The 15,550-nt window shown below is 44.7% G+C and overlaps 1 protein-coding gene across 1 annotated transcript in view; it reads right to left on the bottom strand.

Annotated features, from left to right (window-relative positions):
- Positions 1-8,060, bottom strand: part of LOC140727558 (uncharacterized) — a 35,830-nt gene extending 27,770 nt beyond the window's left edge. Inside the window, exon 1 of the mRNA XM_073045038.1 lies at positions 7,014-8,060. Coding sequence (XP_072901139.1) covers positions 7,014-8,016 — 1,003 coding nt within the window. The 5' untranslated portion in view covers positions 8,017-8,060. The remainder of the gene's footprint in view (positions 1-7,013) is intronic.
- Between the last annotated feature and the right edge of the window lie 7,490 nt (positions 8,061-15,550).

The raw sequence follows: 15,550 nt of genomic DNA, 5'->3' as shown, positions 1-15,550 counted from the left end.
TAAGAAAATTACCCCTGACATCTCCTCTGTACCTACTTCCAAGCACTTTAAAACTGTGCCCTCTCATGATAGCCATTTCAGTCCTGGGAAAAAGCCTCTGACTATCCACACAATCAATGCCTCTCATCATCTTATACACCTCTATCAGGTCACCTCTCATCCTCCATTGCTCCAAGGAGAAAAGGTCAAGCTGACTCAATCTATTCTCATAAGACTGTGATGAAATCCATATACACTAACTCTACTGCTCTATCTTCATCAATGTGTTAAGTCACATCCTCAAAAAATTCAAAGCCATGCTGACTATTCCTAATCATATTATGCCTCTCCAAATGTTCATAAATCCTGCCCCTCAGGATCTTCTCCATCAATGTACCAACCACTGAAGTAAGACTCACTGGTCTAGAAATTCCTGGGCTATCTGTACTCCCTTTCTTGAATAAGGGAACAACATCCGCAACTCTCCAATCCTCCGGAACCTCTCCCGTCCCCATTGATGTTGCAAAGATCATCGCCAGAGGTTTAGCAATCTCCTCCCTCACTTCCCACAGTAGCCTGGGGTACATTTTGTCCGATCCTGGCAACTTATCCAACTTGATGCTTTCCAAAAGCTCCAGCACATCCTCTTCCTTAATATCTACATGCTCTAGCTTTTCAGTCCACTGTAAGTCATCCCTACAATTACCAAGATCCTTTTCTGTAATGTATACTGAAGCAAAGTATTCATAAAGTACCTCTACTATTTCCTTCGGTTCTATACACACTTTTCCACTGTCACATTTGATTGGTCCTATTCTCTCACGTCTTATCCTCTTGCTCTTCACATACTTGTAGAATGCCTTGGGGTTTTTCTTAATCCTGTCTGCCAAGGCCTTCTCAAGGCCCCTTCTGGCTCTCCTAATTTCATTCTTAAGCTCCTTCCTGCTAACCTTATAATCTTCTAGATCTCTATCATTACCTAGTTTTTTGAACCTTTTGCAAGTTCTTCTTTTCTTCTTGACTAGATTTACAACAGCCTTTGTACACCACGGTTCACATTCTTCTGTATGTTCCCTGAGAACATCTGTTCCCAATTTATGCTTCCAAGTTCCTGCCTGATAGCCTCATATTTCCCCTTACTCCAATTAAATGTTTTCCTAACTTGTCTGTTTCGTATCCCGCTCCAAAGCTATGGTAAAGGGGATAGAATTGTGATCCCTATCTCCAAAATGCTCTCCCACTGAGAGATCTGACACCTGACCAGTTTCATTTCCCAATACCAGATCAAGTACAGCTGATAGGCTAATCTACATAGTGTGTCAAGAAGCCTTCCTGAACACACCTAACAAACTTCACCCCATCTAAACCCCTTGCTCTAGGGAGAGGCCAAACAATATTTAGGAAATTAAAATCTCCCACCACAGCAACCCTATGCCTTAGAAAGTAGAAGACTGAGAGAAGATATAATCATGTTATAGAAAATTATGAGAGGCATGTTCGGCACAACTTTGTGGGCCGAAGGGCCTGTATTGTGCTGTAGGTTTTCTATGTTTCTATGTTTATATAGATGGGGTAAATACAAACAGGCTTTTTACACTGAGTTTGGGAGTTACTACAACCAGAGGTCATGGGTTAAAGGCCAGAGGTGAAAAATTTAAGGGGAACATGAGGGGGATCTTCTCACTCAGTAGATGTGAGAGAGTGGAAGGAGCTGCCAACACAAGTGGTGCATGCAACCTCAATTTCAACATTTATGTGAAGTTTGTAGAGGTATATTTGGTGGTAGGGATATGGAGGACTATGGTCCCAGTGCAGGTCGATAGGAGTAGGCAGTTTAAATGATTTTGGAATGGACTAGATGGGATGAAGCATCCATTTCTGGGCTGAACATTTCTTTGACTCTCTGCTTCTATCAATATTTCCACGATGTTAAGTAAAAATGTAGAACTCCCTTTCATAAGTGGAATTTAATGTCAGTTCTCAATGAAGGTAAGTTAATGAAGGCATCAAACTAAAAGCTCATGTGTAGAAAGTCACCAAGAGTAGTGGGAAACTGGAAGACTGGGAAAACTTTAAAAAGCAACAAAGAACCACTAAGCAAGCAATAAAGAAAGGGAAGCTAGATTATGAAAAAAAACTGGCACAAAATATAAAAACAGATAGTAATTTTTTTATAATTATATAAAGCAGAAAAGGGTGGCTAAAGTGAGCACAGGTGCCTTGGAGGAGGGGAAAGGGGAATTGATATTGGGTAATGAAGAAATGGCCCAGGTTTTGAATGAGTATTGTGTGTCGGTCTTCACAGTGGAGGACATGTCTAACATGCCGAAGAGAGATGTTATGGATGCGATGGGTGGTGAGGACCTTGATACAATAGTTATCACTAAAGAGGTAGTGCTGAGCAAACTTGTGGGCCTGAAGATAAACAAGTCCCCTGTTCCTATGGAATGCATCCCAGAGTACTGAAAGAAATGGCAGAGGTTATAGTAGAGGCTTTGGTAATAATTTACCAGAATTCTCTGGACTCTGGGCAGGTCCCAACAGATTGGAAGATGGTGATTATCATGCCACTGTTCAAAAAAAGATGTAGGTGAAAGGCAGGTAACTATAGGGCAGTTAGTTTAACATCTGCAGTTGGGAAAATGCTTGAAGCTATCATTAAAGAAAAATTAGCGAGGCATCTGGAAAGAATTGGATCCCTCAGGCAGACGTAGCATGAATTCAGCAAAGGCAGGTCTTGTTTGACAAGCTTACTGGAATTCTTTGAGGATATAACCAGCACAGTGGATAGAGGGAAACAAATTGATATTTTTTACCTGGATTTCCAGAAGGCATTTGATAAAGTGCCACATAAAAGACATTCATAAGATAAGGACGCATAGAGTTGGGTTGATATATTAGCATGGCTAGAGAATTGGTTAACCAATAGAAAGCAGAGATTTGGGATACATGGGTGTTTCTCTGGTTGGCAATCAGTGGTGAGTGGTGTGCTGCTACAGGGGTCAGGTCTGTGCTCACAACTGTTGATGATATACATTAATGATCTGGAAGAAGGGACCGAATGTAGTGTATCTAAGTTTACTGATGACACTAAATTGAGTGGAAAAGCAAACTGTGCAGAGGATACAGAGAGTCTGCATAGAGATATAGATAGGTTAATAGGCAAGGGTCTGGCAGATGGAGTACAATGTTGGTATATGTGAGGTCATCCGCATTGGAAGGAAAAATGAAAGATCAGATTATTATGTAAATGGTAAAAAATTGCATCATGCTGTTGTGCAGAGGGACTTGGGAGTGCTTGTGCATGAATCACAAAATGTTGGTTTGCAGGTGCAGCAGGCCGTCAAGAAGGTAAGTGGAATGTTGGCCTTCATTGCTAGAGGGATTAAATTTAAGAGCAGGGAAGTTATGCTGCAACTGTATAGGGTACTAATGAGGCTGCACCTGGAATACTATGTCTAATTCTGGTCTCCTTACTCAAAGAAAGATATCCTGGCTTTGGAGGCAGTGCAGAAGAGGTTCACCAGGTTGAATCCAGAGAAGAGGGGGTTAGAAGAGGAGAGATTGAGTTCCCTGGGACTGTTCTCGCTAGAATTCAGAAGAATGAGAGAAGATCTTATAGAAGCATATAAAATTATGAAAGGAGTAGGTAAGATAGAGGCAGGAAAGTTGTTTCCATTGGTAGGTGAGCCTAGAACTAGGGGATATAGCCTCAAGATTCTGGGAAGTAGATTTAAGATGGAGGTGAGGAGCAACTGCTTTTCCCAGAAAGCGGCAAAGCTGTGGAATTCTCTGCCCAAAGAAACAGTGGAGGCTACATCAGTAAATATATTTAAGACAAGGTTAGATAGATTTTCACACAGTAGGGGAATTAAGGGTTATGGGGAAAAGGCAGATAGGTGGAGATGAGTCTATGGTCAGATCAGTCATGACCTTATTGAAAGGTGGAGCAGGCTCGATGGACCAGATGGCCTACTCCTGCTCCTTTTTCTTATGTTCTTAGGTCAAAGTAAATTTTAAACATGAATGATGCATTTTGTTAACCAAAATAATCAAGGCGAAATGAAGCTAAATTATTTATAGATGACCTCACTGAATACCTAAACAGACTTAGAAGATGAAGATAAGAATAGATGCTCCTCTTCTTAAACAGTACTGCTTAAAATTCACAGTCGCAGTGTCACTGGTTTGTAAAATGGTACCAAAGACTACTTGGAACATAAAGTCGTCAACCCAGTGGAATTGAAGTCCATCAATGTTTCTAACACAAATGTCACAATCGTGAAGGAAGCGTGTAAAGGGGGTGCATATCTAGTCATGGAACAGTCAAAAGCCTTGACAAAATTGAAGTTATTTTTCATATGCTAAATGAAGCCATACGTAAAACACAGAAGGTTCAATTGTTCTTGGTAGGAGTTTATAATCACATTGCTACATTATAATGTTGGAGTGGAACTGTTGACGTTCATGTCAATACTGGAAGATAGGTACTTGGATGGAAAAAGTGTAATTATCATAATTTGGGATTAGATTTCTGTTCTATAGGACTAAATATGCATCCTGATCCTGTTTTAAACAAAAGACTAGCATTTCATAAGACATTTAATGTGAAGGTTGATAGGTTTTTGATTAGCACGAGTGTCAAATGTTAAAGGGAGAAGGCAGGAGAACAGGGACAAGAGGGAAAATAAATGAGCCATTATAGAATGGTGGAACAGACCTGATGGGCTGAATGGCCTAATCCTGATCCTATGTTTAATTATCTTGTTACTCCCAACAATAGACACTCACTCACATGCAATAGCTTGTCAACCCACACAGTATTAGCCAGATTAGCTCCACGTGTGATTTTAAAACTACCTTGGATCCAAAAGCAAACTGCATTTCAAGCATTCCTCTAAAACGTACTCATAAAATACTAACACCTCTTTGACTTCAGGCAACACAATGTCAAAGCAAGTATGAAGTAAAAGTAAAACAGCCAATAGCACTAATCAGAAATAAAGATTTCAGACTTCCAGCAATGAATGAGATTCCAGGATGGTATGTTGGCTCCTGGGTACCAAGGTCAAGGATGTCTCAAAGGAATTGTAGAACATTCTCAAGAAGGAAGGTGAACAACCAGAGATTGTGGAACACATTGGTACCAATGACATAGGTAGACAAAATGATGAGGTCCTGCAGAGGAAACATGGTCTGTCAGGCAGAAGAATGAAAAGCACTTAAAGTCCTATTGGGAAATGAGGTAGGTCAAGTGTTCAAAGTGTAAAGTAAATTTATTAACGAAGTACATATATGCCACCATATACTACTTAGAGATGCGTTTGGGAGTTGCAGGCCTGAGAGCCTAACGAAGCAGCAGGGCCCAAGTCTAAGAGCGAGGAATGGTAAGTGGGAGGTTTTGAGAAGTGAGACAGGGAGAGTTCAGGGCCAAATCTTCCTGTTAGAGTGAAAGGCAAGGCTATCAGATATAGGGAACCCTGACTGACAAGTGGCATTGTGGACGTGGTCATGAAAAAAGAAGAGATGTATGTCACCTATAGTCAGTTGAGATCTAGCTAATCTGTTAAGGAGCAAAGGGATGTAGAGGGACGCACAAGGGAAATCAGGAAGGATAAAAAAAGAGGACATGAGATTGCTTTGGTGGTTAAGCTGAAGAAGAATTCAAAGTGATCCTGTAACTATTCTAAGAGCAAAAAGATGAATAGGGACAGTATACCCCTTAGATGACCCTTAAGGATCAATGTAGTTATCCATGGGTGCAGACAGGGGACAATGTCTAAAATTAATATTTCTCATCTTTATTTATCACAGAGAGGGCCATGAAAGCTAGGGAATTCAGGGAAGAACAGGAATGTCCACAAACATATCCACATTACAGCAATAAAGGGAATCTAAGGGGCAACATTTTCATATAGAGGATTGTGACGACTGGAAGGAGCTGTACAGGTGGGTACAGCATTTCAAAGACATCTAGATAGGTAGAAGGATAGAGAGATGTGGTCTAACACAGGTAAGTAAGACCAGGTCTGTAAGGCAACTTTGTTGGTATGGACAAGTGGAGCTAAAGGACACTTTCAATCTTGTATAGCTCTGGCTCAGTAAATTTAACACAGGAAATGTTGATGAATTATCTGCAAGTCAAGAAGCACCCATGAAAAGTGAAGCAGTCAACACTTAAGATAGGAGAACCTTCTTTATTTGTCTCATGTTCATTGAAGAATACAGTGATATGTGTCATTTGAGTAAATGACCAACACAGTCCCAGGACTGTTCTTGAGGTCAGTCTGAAAGTGGCACCACAATCCCAGCACCAACATAGCCTGCCCACAACTCATTAACCCTAACCGTACGCATCTGGAATGTCAAAAGATTGCGGAGCACCTGGAGGTAACTCATGTGGTCACAGGGAGAATGTACAAATTCCTCACAGATAGTGGCAGAAATCAAACCATGACTGGTGATCGCTGGTGCTGTAAAGTGATTGTGCTAACCAGTATGATAGAGGGAAATAAAAATTGTCTTCAAGAGCAAAGAAGGTAGTGAAAGGATTGTGTTGGAACAAAGGGGATACCTCTGACATGGTGAGTCAAAATTACTTAATGGATGCAATTACCAGTACAGTAAGCATCTCAGTATAATGGGCATTAAATGGCAAGGTTATGGTATGACACAGCAGAATGAGGAGAATAAGAGAAAGTGAGATACAGTATAAAGATGGAAAAAAGTGGGAAAATTCAGCAGGTCAAGTGGCAGTGTGGATCGAGAAGCAGTCAATATTGTACATCAGGGATCCTTCATCAGACCCAGGAAACAGAGAGAGAAAAACAGTGAAATTGGGCAGACCCAGAACGTCTTGTGTCTCGCTTTCTTTAGATGCTATCTGACCTGGCTACATTTTACCAGCATTTTTTTTGTTTTTATTTTAGTCTAAATGAATATGCACATTTTTAATTATCTTCTTTGATATCATATCAGGATTGCTTCGAGACATTTCAATTATTTGTTTTATATATAAAAATTAAGTTGCTTACCACAGAATGCATCAGTGGTTGTCCTGGTGTTGAGAATGGTGCTTGTTCTGGTCGTCAGAGTCTTTTCTGTTAGTAAAGGGGTTGTGGTTTTAGTGGTGGTAATGGTGGTAGTAGTTGCTGTGGTTATTGAAGTTACTCTGGTACCTGCACCTGGTGCAGTAGTTATGGTAGTTGTGGTTGGTCTGGATTTCGGGGTTTGTGAGGGTGCTTCAGTAGTTGTAACCGATGAGGTTATGCTGGTAATCCTGGATGTGATTGGCCTGGTGACTGACATAACTGTTGTTTTTGGTGACGTGAATGTACTTGGTACTGCATTTGCTGTGGTAGTAACTATTAATACGGTTGGTCTTTTTGATGTAGATGATAAGGTTGGTGTGACATTTGCCACCATTGAGGTGGTCTCCAAAGTTGCTTCTGTCGATGTGGTCTCTGCAGTTGAGGAGGTCTCTGGTGGTGTAGCTGTTAAGAGCTTCTCTACTGTTGTGTCTGTTGAGACAGTCTTTGACACTGACGTTGCTGAAGAGGTCTCCACAGTTGTGGCTGTTGAGGCCATCACTGTTGTTGTGGCTTTTGAAGCCATCTCCCCTGTTGTGCCTGTTGAGGTGTTCTTTGATGTTGTGGCTGTTGATGCTGTTGACGTCTCTAAAGTTGTGGCAGTTGAAACAGTCTCAGCTGTTGAGCCTGTTGAGACCGTTTCTGCTATTGGGCCTGTTGAGACAGTCTCTCCTGTTGTGCGTAGGAATGCAGTCTCAGCTGCTGTACCTGTTGAGACAGGCTCAGAAGTTGGAGCTGCTGTTGAAATTGTTGCCTGTGCAGTTGTGCCTGTTGAGACAGTCTCTCCTGTTGTGCGTAGGAATGCAGTCTCAGCTGCTGTACCTGTTGAGACAGGCTCAGAAGTTGGAGCTGCTGTTGAAATTGTTGCCTGTGCAGTTGTGCCTGTTGAGACAATTTCTGCTGTAGTGCCGATTGAGGCAGTCTCAGCTCTTGAGGCTGCAGATGCCATTGATGTGATCTCTGCACTTACTTCCGTTGATACAGTCTTAGCTGTTGTATTCATTGAAATAGACTCTGTTGTTGTACCTGTTGAGAGAGTCTCTGCTGTTGTGCCTGTGGATGCACTCTCTGGTCTTGTGCCTGTTGAGGCAGTTTCAGTTGTTGTGCCTGTTGAGGCAGTTTCTGCTGTTGTGCCTGTTGAGACAGTCTCAGAAGATATGGCTGCTGATGCCATTGATACAGTCTCAGCTGTTGTTCTCATTGAAATAGTCTCAACTGTTCTGCCTGTTAAGTCATTCTCTGCTGTTGTGCCTGTTAACACAGTCTCTGCTCTTGTACCTGTTGAAACAGCCTCGGTTTTTGTGCTTGTTGAAGCACTTTCACCTGTTGTGAAAGCTGTGGTAGTCTCTGCTGTTGTGGATGTTGAAGCCACCTCCGCTGTTCTGCCTGTTGAGACAGACTCTACTGTTGTAACTGTTGAGGCTGCTGATGCAATTGGTGTGGTCTCCACAGTTGCTTCTGTCGATTCAGTCTCAGCTGTTGTACCTGTTGAGACCGCCTCAGCTATTGTGCCTGTAGAGGGTGTCTCTGTTGTTGTACCTGTTAAGACAGTCTCAGCTGTTGTACCTGTTGAGGCTGTCTCTTCTGTTGATACAGTCTCGGCTCTTGTGTTTATTAAACTGGTCTCTTCTATTGTACCTGTAGAGAAAGTCTCACTTGTTGTACTTGTTGATACAGTCTCAGCTGTTGTACCTGTTGATACAGTCTCAGCTGTTGTGCCTGTGGATGTAATCTCTCCTGTTGTGCCTCCTGAGACAGTCTCAGCTGTTATGACTGTTGATACTCTCTCAGCAGTTGTTCCTGTTGTGACCGTCACATCTGTTGTGCCTCTTGCTACAGTCCCAGCTGTTGTACTTGTTGAGACCGTCTCAGCTGTTGTGCCTGTGGATGTAGTCTCTCCTGTTCTACCTGTTGAGACATTATCAGCTGTTCTACCTGTAGAGACAGCTTCAGATGTTGTTGCTGGTGATGCCATTGATGTGGTCTCCACATTTGCTTCTGTTGATACAGTCTCAGCTGTTGTACCTGTTGAAAATGTCTCTGCTGTTGTGCCTGTGGATGTAGTCTCTGCCATTGTGCCTGTTGAGACAGTCTCAGTGGTTGTACCTGTAGAGACCGTTTCAGCTGTTGTGTCTGTGGATGTAGTCTCTCCAGTTCTACCTGTTGAGATAGTCTCAGCTGTTGTACTTGTAGAGGCAGCTTCAGACGTTGTTGCTGGTGCTGCCATTGATGTGGTCTCCACAGTTGCTTCTGTTGATACAGTCTCAGCTGTTGTACCTGTTGAGACAGTCTCTGCTGTTGTGCCTGTAGAGGCAGCTTCAGATGTTGTTGCTGGTGATACCATTGATGTGGTCTCCACAGTTACTTCGGTTGATACAGTCTCAGCTGTTGTACCTGTTGAAAATGTCTCAGCTGTTGTGCCTGTGGATGTAGCCTCTTCCGTTGTGCCTGTTGAGATAGTTTCAGCTGTTGCGCCTGTTGAAGCAGTCTCAGTTGTTGTTCCTGTTGAGATAGTTTCAGCTGTTGTACCTGTTGCAAATGTCTCTGCTGTTGTGCCTGTTGAAGCAGTCTCTGCCGCTGTGACAGTTGAGGCAGTCTCAGTTGTACCTGTTGATACAGCCTCTGCTGTGGTGCTCATTGAACTAGTTTCTGTTGTTGTGCCTGTTGATACTGTCTGAGCTGTTGTGCCTGTTGAGACAGTCTCAGTTGTTGTACCTATGGATGCAGTCTCTTTTGTACCTGTTGAGATAGTCTCTGCAGTTGTGCCTGTTGATACAGTCTCAGCTGTTGTCCTTGTTGAGACAGTCTCTGCTGTTGTGCCTGTTGAGGCAGCTACAGATGTTGTAGCTGGTGATGCCATTGATGTGGTATCCACAGTTGCTTCTGTTGATACAGTCTCAGTTGTTGTACCTGTGGATACAGTCTCTCCTGTTGTGCCTACTGAGACAGTCTCAGCAGTTGTACCTGCTGTGACCACCTCAGCTGTTGTGCCTGTTGAAGCAGTCTCAGTTGTTGCTCCTGTTGAGACCGCCTCTGCTGTTGTGCCTGCTGAAGCAGTCTCAGTTGTTGTTCCTGTTGAGACCGTCTCAGCGGTTGTACCTGTAGAGACCGTTGCAGCTGTTCTGCCTGTGGATGTAGTCTCTCCTATTCTACCTGTTGAGATAGTCTCAGCTGTTGTACCTGTTGTGACCGCCACAGCTGTTGTGCCTGTTGAAGCAGTCTCAGCGGTTGTACCTGCAGAGACCGTTTCAGCTGTTGTGCCTGTGGATGTAGACTCTTCTGTTCTACCTGTTGAGATAGTCTCAGATGTTGTAACTGTAGAAGCAGCTTCAGATGTTGTTGATGGTGATGCCATTGATGTGGTCTCCACAGTTATTTCTATTGATACAGTCTCAGCTGTTGTACCTGTTGAAAATGTCTCTGCTGTTGTGCCTGTGGATGTAGTCTCTTCCATTGTGCCTGTTGAGATAGTTTCAGCTGTTGTGGCTGTTGAAGGAGTCTCTGCCGCTGTGACAGTTGAGGCAGTCTCAGTTGTTGTTCCTGTTGAGACCGTCTCTGCTGTTGTGCCTGTGGATGTAGTCTCTGCCATTGTGCCTGTTGAGACAGTCTCAGCGGTTGTACCTGTAGAGACCGTTTCAGCTGTTGTGCCTGTGGATGTAGTCTCTCCTGTTCTACCTGTTGAGATAGTCTCAGCTATTCTACCTGTTGAGGCAGCTTCAGATGTTGTTGCTGGTGATGCCATTGATGTGGTCTGCACAGTTGCTTCTGTTGATACAGTCTCAGCTGTTGTACCTGTTGAGACTGTCTCTGCTGTTGTGCCTGTTGAAGCAGTCTCAGTTGTTGTTCCTGTTGAGACCGTCTCTGCTGTTGTGCCTGTGGATGTAGTCTCTGCCATTGTGCCTGTTGAGACAGTCTCAGCGGTTGTACCTGTAGAGACTGTTGCAGCTGTTGTGCCTGTGGATGAAGTCTCTCCTGTTCTACCAGTTGAGATAGTCTCAGCTGTTGTACCTGTAGAGACAGCTTCAGATGTTGTTGCTGGTGATGTCATTGATGTGGTCTCCACAGATGCTGCTGTTGATACAGTCTCAGCTGTTGTACCTGTTGAAAATGTCTCTGCTGTTGTGCCTGTGGATGTAGTCTCTTCCATTGTGCCTGTTGAGATAGTTTCAGCTGTTGTGGCTGTTGAAGCAGTCTCTGCTGCTGTGACAGTTGAGGCAGTCTCAGTTGTACCTGTTGATACAGCCTCTGCTGTTGTGCTCATTGAAATAGTTTCTGTTGTTGTGCCTGTTGATACTGTCTGAGCTGTAGTGCCTGTTGAGACAGTCTCAGCTGTTGTGCCTGAGGATACAGTCTCTTTTGTACCTGTTGAGATAGTCTCTGCTGTTGTGCCTGTTGATACAGTCTCAGCTGTTGTGCCTGTTGAGGCAGCTACAGATGTTGTAGTTGGTGATGCCATTGATGTGGTATCCACAGTTGCTTCTGTTGATACAGACTCAGCTGTTGTACCTGTGGATGCAGTCTCTCCTGTTGTACCTGTTGTGAGCGCCTCAGCTGTTGTGCCTGTTGAAGCAGTCTCAGTTGTTGATCCTGTTGAGACCGTCTCTGCCATTGTTTCTGTTGAGACAGTCTCAGCTGTTGTACCTGTGGATGTAGTCTCTTCCGTTGTGCCTGTTGAGATAGTTTCAGCTGTTGTGGCTGTTGAAGGAGTCTCTGCTGCTGTGCCTGTTGAAGCAGTCTCAGTTGTTGTTCCAGTTGAGACCGTCTCTGCTGTTGTGCCTGTGGATGTAGTCTCTGCCATTGTGCCTGTAGAGATAGTCTCAGCTGTTGTACCTGTTGTGACCGCCTCAGCTGTTGTGCCTGTTGAAGCAGTCTCAGCGGTTGTACCTGTAGAGACCGTTTCAGCTTTTGTGCCTGTGGATGTAGTCTCTCCTGTTCTACCTGTTGAGATAGTCTCAGTGGTTGTACCTGTAGAGACCATTTCAGCTGTTGTGCCTGTGGATGTAGTCTCTTCTGTTCTACCTGTTGAGATAGTCTCAGATGCTGTAACTGTAGAGGCAGCTTCAGATGTTGTTGCTGGTGATGCCATTGACGTGGTCTCCACAGTTACTTCTGTTGATACAGTCTCAGCTGTTGTACCTGTTGAGACCGCCTCAGCTGTTGTGCCTGTTGAAGCAGTCTCAGCTGTTGTGTCTGTGGATGTAGTCTCTCCAGTTCTACCTGTTGAGATAGTCTCAGATGTTGTAACTGTAGAGGCAGCTTCAGATGTTGTTGCTGGTGATGCCATTGACGTGGTCTCCACAGTTATTTCTATTGATACAGTCTCAGCTGTTGTACCTGTTGAAAATGTCTCTGCAGTTGTGCCTGTGGATGTAGTCTCTTCCGTTGTGCCTGTTGAGATAGTTTCAGCTGTTGTGGCTGTTGAAGGAGTCTCTACCGCTGTGACAGTTGAGGCAGACTCAGTTGTTGTTCCTGTTGAGACAGTTTCATCTGTTGTGCCTGTGGATACAGTCTCTTTTGTTGTGCCTGCTGAGACAGTTTCAGCAGTTGTACCTGTTGTGACCACCTCAGCTGTTGTGCCTGTTGAAGCAGTCTCAGTTGTTGTTCCTGTTGAGACCGTCTCTGCTGTTGTGCCTGTGGAAGTAGTCTCTGCCATTGTGCCTGTTGTGACAGACGCAGCTGTTGTACCTGTAGAGGCAGCTTCAGACGTTGTTGCTGGTGATGCCATTGATGTGGTCTCCACATTTGCTTCTGTTGATACAGTCTCACCTGTTGTACCTGTTGAGGCTGTCTCTGCTGTTGTGCCTGTTGAGGCAGCTACAGATGTTGTAGTTGGTGATGCCATTGATGTGGTATCCACAGTTGCTTCTGTTGATACAGACTCAGCTGTTGTACCTGTGGATGCAGTCTCTCCTGTTGTACCTGTTGTGAGCGCCTCAGCTGTTGTGCCTGTTGAAGCAGTCTCAGTTGTTGATCCTGTTGAGACCGTCTCTGCCATTGTTTCTGTTGAGACAGTCTCAGCTGTTGTACCTGTGGATGTAGTCTCTTCCGTTGTGCCTGTTGAGATAGTTTCAGCTGTTGTGGCTGTTGAAGGAGTCTCTGCTGCTGTGCCTGTTGAAGCAGTCTCAGTTGTTGTTCCTGTTGAGACCGTCTCTGCTGTTGTGCCTGTGGATGTAGTCTCTGCCATTGTGCCTGTAGAGATAGTCTCAGCTGTTGTACCTGTTGTGACCGCCTCAGCTGTTGTGCCTGTTGAAGCAGTCTCAGCGGTTGTACCTGTAGAGACCGTTTCAGCTTTTGTGCCTGTGGATGTAGTCTCTCCTGTTCTACCTGTTGAGATAGTCTCAGTGGTTGTACCTGTAGAGACCGTTTCAGCTGTTGTGCCTGTGGATGTAGTCTCTTCTGTTCTACCTGTTGAGATAGTCTCAGATGCTGTAACTGTAGAGGCAGCTTCAGATGTTGTTGCTGGTGATGCCATTGACGTGGTCTCCACAGTTACTTCTGTTGATACAGTCTCAGCTGTTGTACCTGTTGAGACCGCCTCAGCTGTTGTGCCTGTTGAAGCAGTCTCAGCTGTTGTACCTGTTGAGACAGTCTCAGCTGTTGTACCTGTTGAAAATGTCTCTGCAGTTGTGCCTGTGGATGTAGTCTCTTCCGTTGTGCCTGTTGAGATAGTTTCAGCTGTTGTGGCTGTTGAAGGAGTCTCTACCGCTGTGACAGTTGAGGCAGACTCAGTTGTTGTTCCTGTTGAGACAGTCTCATCTGTTGTGCCTGTGGATACAGTCTCTTTTGTTGTGCCTGCTGAGACAGTTTCAGCAGTTGTACCTGTTGTGACCACCTCAGCTGTTGTGCCTGTTGAAGCAGTCTCAGTTGTTGTTCCTGTTGAGACCGTCTCTGCTGTTGTGCCTGTGGAAGTAGTCTCTGCCATTGTGCCTGTTGTGACAGACGCAGCTGTTGTACCTGTAGAGGCAGCTTCAGACGTTGTTGCTGGTGATGCCATTGATGTGGTCTCCACATTTGCTTCTGTTGATACAGTCTCACCTGTTGTACCTGTTGATGCAGTCTCTGCTATTGTGCCTGTTGAAGCAATCTCAGTTGTTGTTCCTGTTGAGACCGTCTCAGCTGTTGTGCCTGTGGATGTAGTCTCTGCCGTTGTGCCTGTTGAGACAGTCTCAGCAGTAGTAACTGTAGAGGCAGCTTCAGATGTTGTTGCTGGTGATGCCATTGATGTGGTCTCCACAGTTACTTCTGTTGATACAGTCTCAGCTGTTGTACCTGTTGAAAAAGTCTCTGCTGTTGTGCCTGTGGATGTAGTCTCTGCCATTGTGCCTGTTGAAGCAGTCTCAGTTGTTGTTCCTGTTGATACTGTCTGAGCTGCTGTGCCTGTTGAGACAGTCTCATCTGTTGTGCCTGTGGATACAGTCTCTTTTGTTGTGCCTGCTGAGACAGTTTCAGCAGTTGTACCTGTTGTGATCACCTCAGCTGTTGTGCCTGTTGAAGCAGTCTCAGTTGTTGTTCCTGTTGAGACCGTCTCTGCTGTTGTGCCTGTGGAAGTAGTCTCTGCCATTGTGCCTGTTGTGACAGACGCAGCTGTTGTACCTGTAGAGGCAGCTTCAGACGTTGTTGCTGGTGATGCCATTGATGTGGTCTCCACATTTGCTTCTGTTGATACAGTCTCACCTGTTGTACCTGTTGAGGCTGACTCTGCTATTGTACCTGTTGAAGCAGTCTCAGTTGTTGTTCCTGTTGAGACCGTCTCAGCTGTTGTGCCTGTGGATGTAGTCTCTGCCGTTGTGCCTGTTGAGACAGTCTCAGCAGTAGTACCTGTAGAGGCAGCTTCAGATGTTGTTGCTGGTGATGCCATTGATGTGGTCTCCACAGTTACTTCTGTTGATACAGTCTCAGCTGTTGTACCTGTTGAAAAAGTCTCTGCTGTTGTGCCTGTGGATGTAGTCTCTGCCATTGTGCCTGTTGAAGCAGTCTCAGTTGTTGTTCCTGTTGATACTCTCTGAGCTGTTGTGCCTGTTGATACAGTCTCAGCTGTTGTACCTGTGGATGCAGTCTCTCCTGTTGTGCCTGCTGAGACCGTCTCAGCAGTTGTACCTGTTGTGACCACCTCAGCTGTTGTACCTGTTGAAAATGTCTCTGCTGTTGTGCCTGTGGATGTAGTCTCTTCCGTTGTGCCTGTTGAGATAGTTTCAGCTGTTGTGGCTGTTGAAGCAGTCTCTGCCATTGTGACAGTTGACGCAGTCTCATCTGTTGTGCCTGTGGATACAGTCTCTTTTGTTGTGCTTGCTGAGACAGTCTCAGCAGTTCTACCTGTTGTGACCACCTCAGCTGTTGTGCCTGTTGAAGCAGTCTCAGTTTTTGTTTCTGTTGAGACCGTCTCTGCTGTTGTGCCTGTGGATGTGGTCTCTGCCATTGTGCCTGTTGTGACAGACGCAGCTGTTGTACCTGTAGAGGCAGCTTCAGACGTTGTTGCTGGTGAT

This window comes from Hemitrygon akajei, chromosome 5, assembly GCF_048418815.1.
Source record: "Hemitrygon akajei chromosome 5, sHemAka1.3, whole genome shotgun sequence".
Lineage (NCBI taxonomy): Eukaryota > Metazoa > Chordata > Chondrichthyes > Myliobatiformes > Dasyatidae > Hemitrygon > Hemitrygon akajei.
The sequence above is the reverse complement of the archived record's forward strand: the minus strand, read 5'-3'. Positions and strand labels throughout refer to the sequence as shown.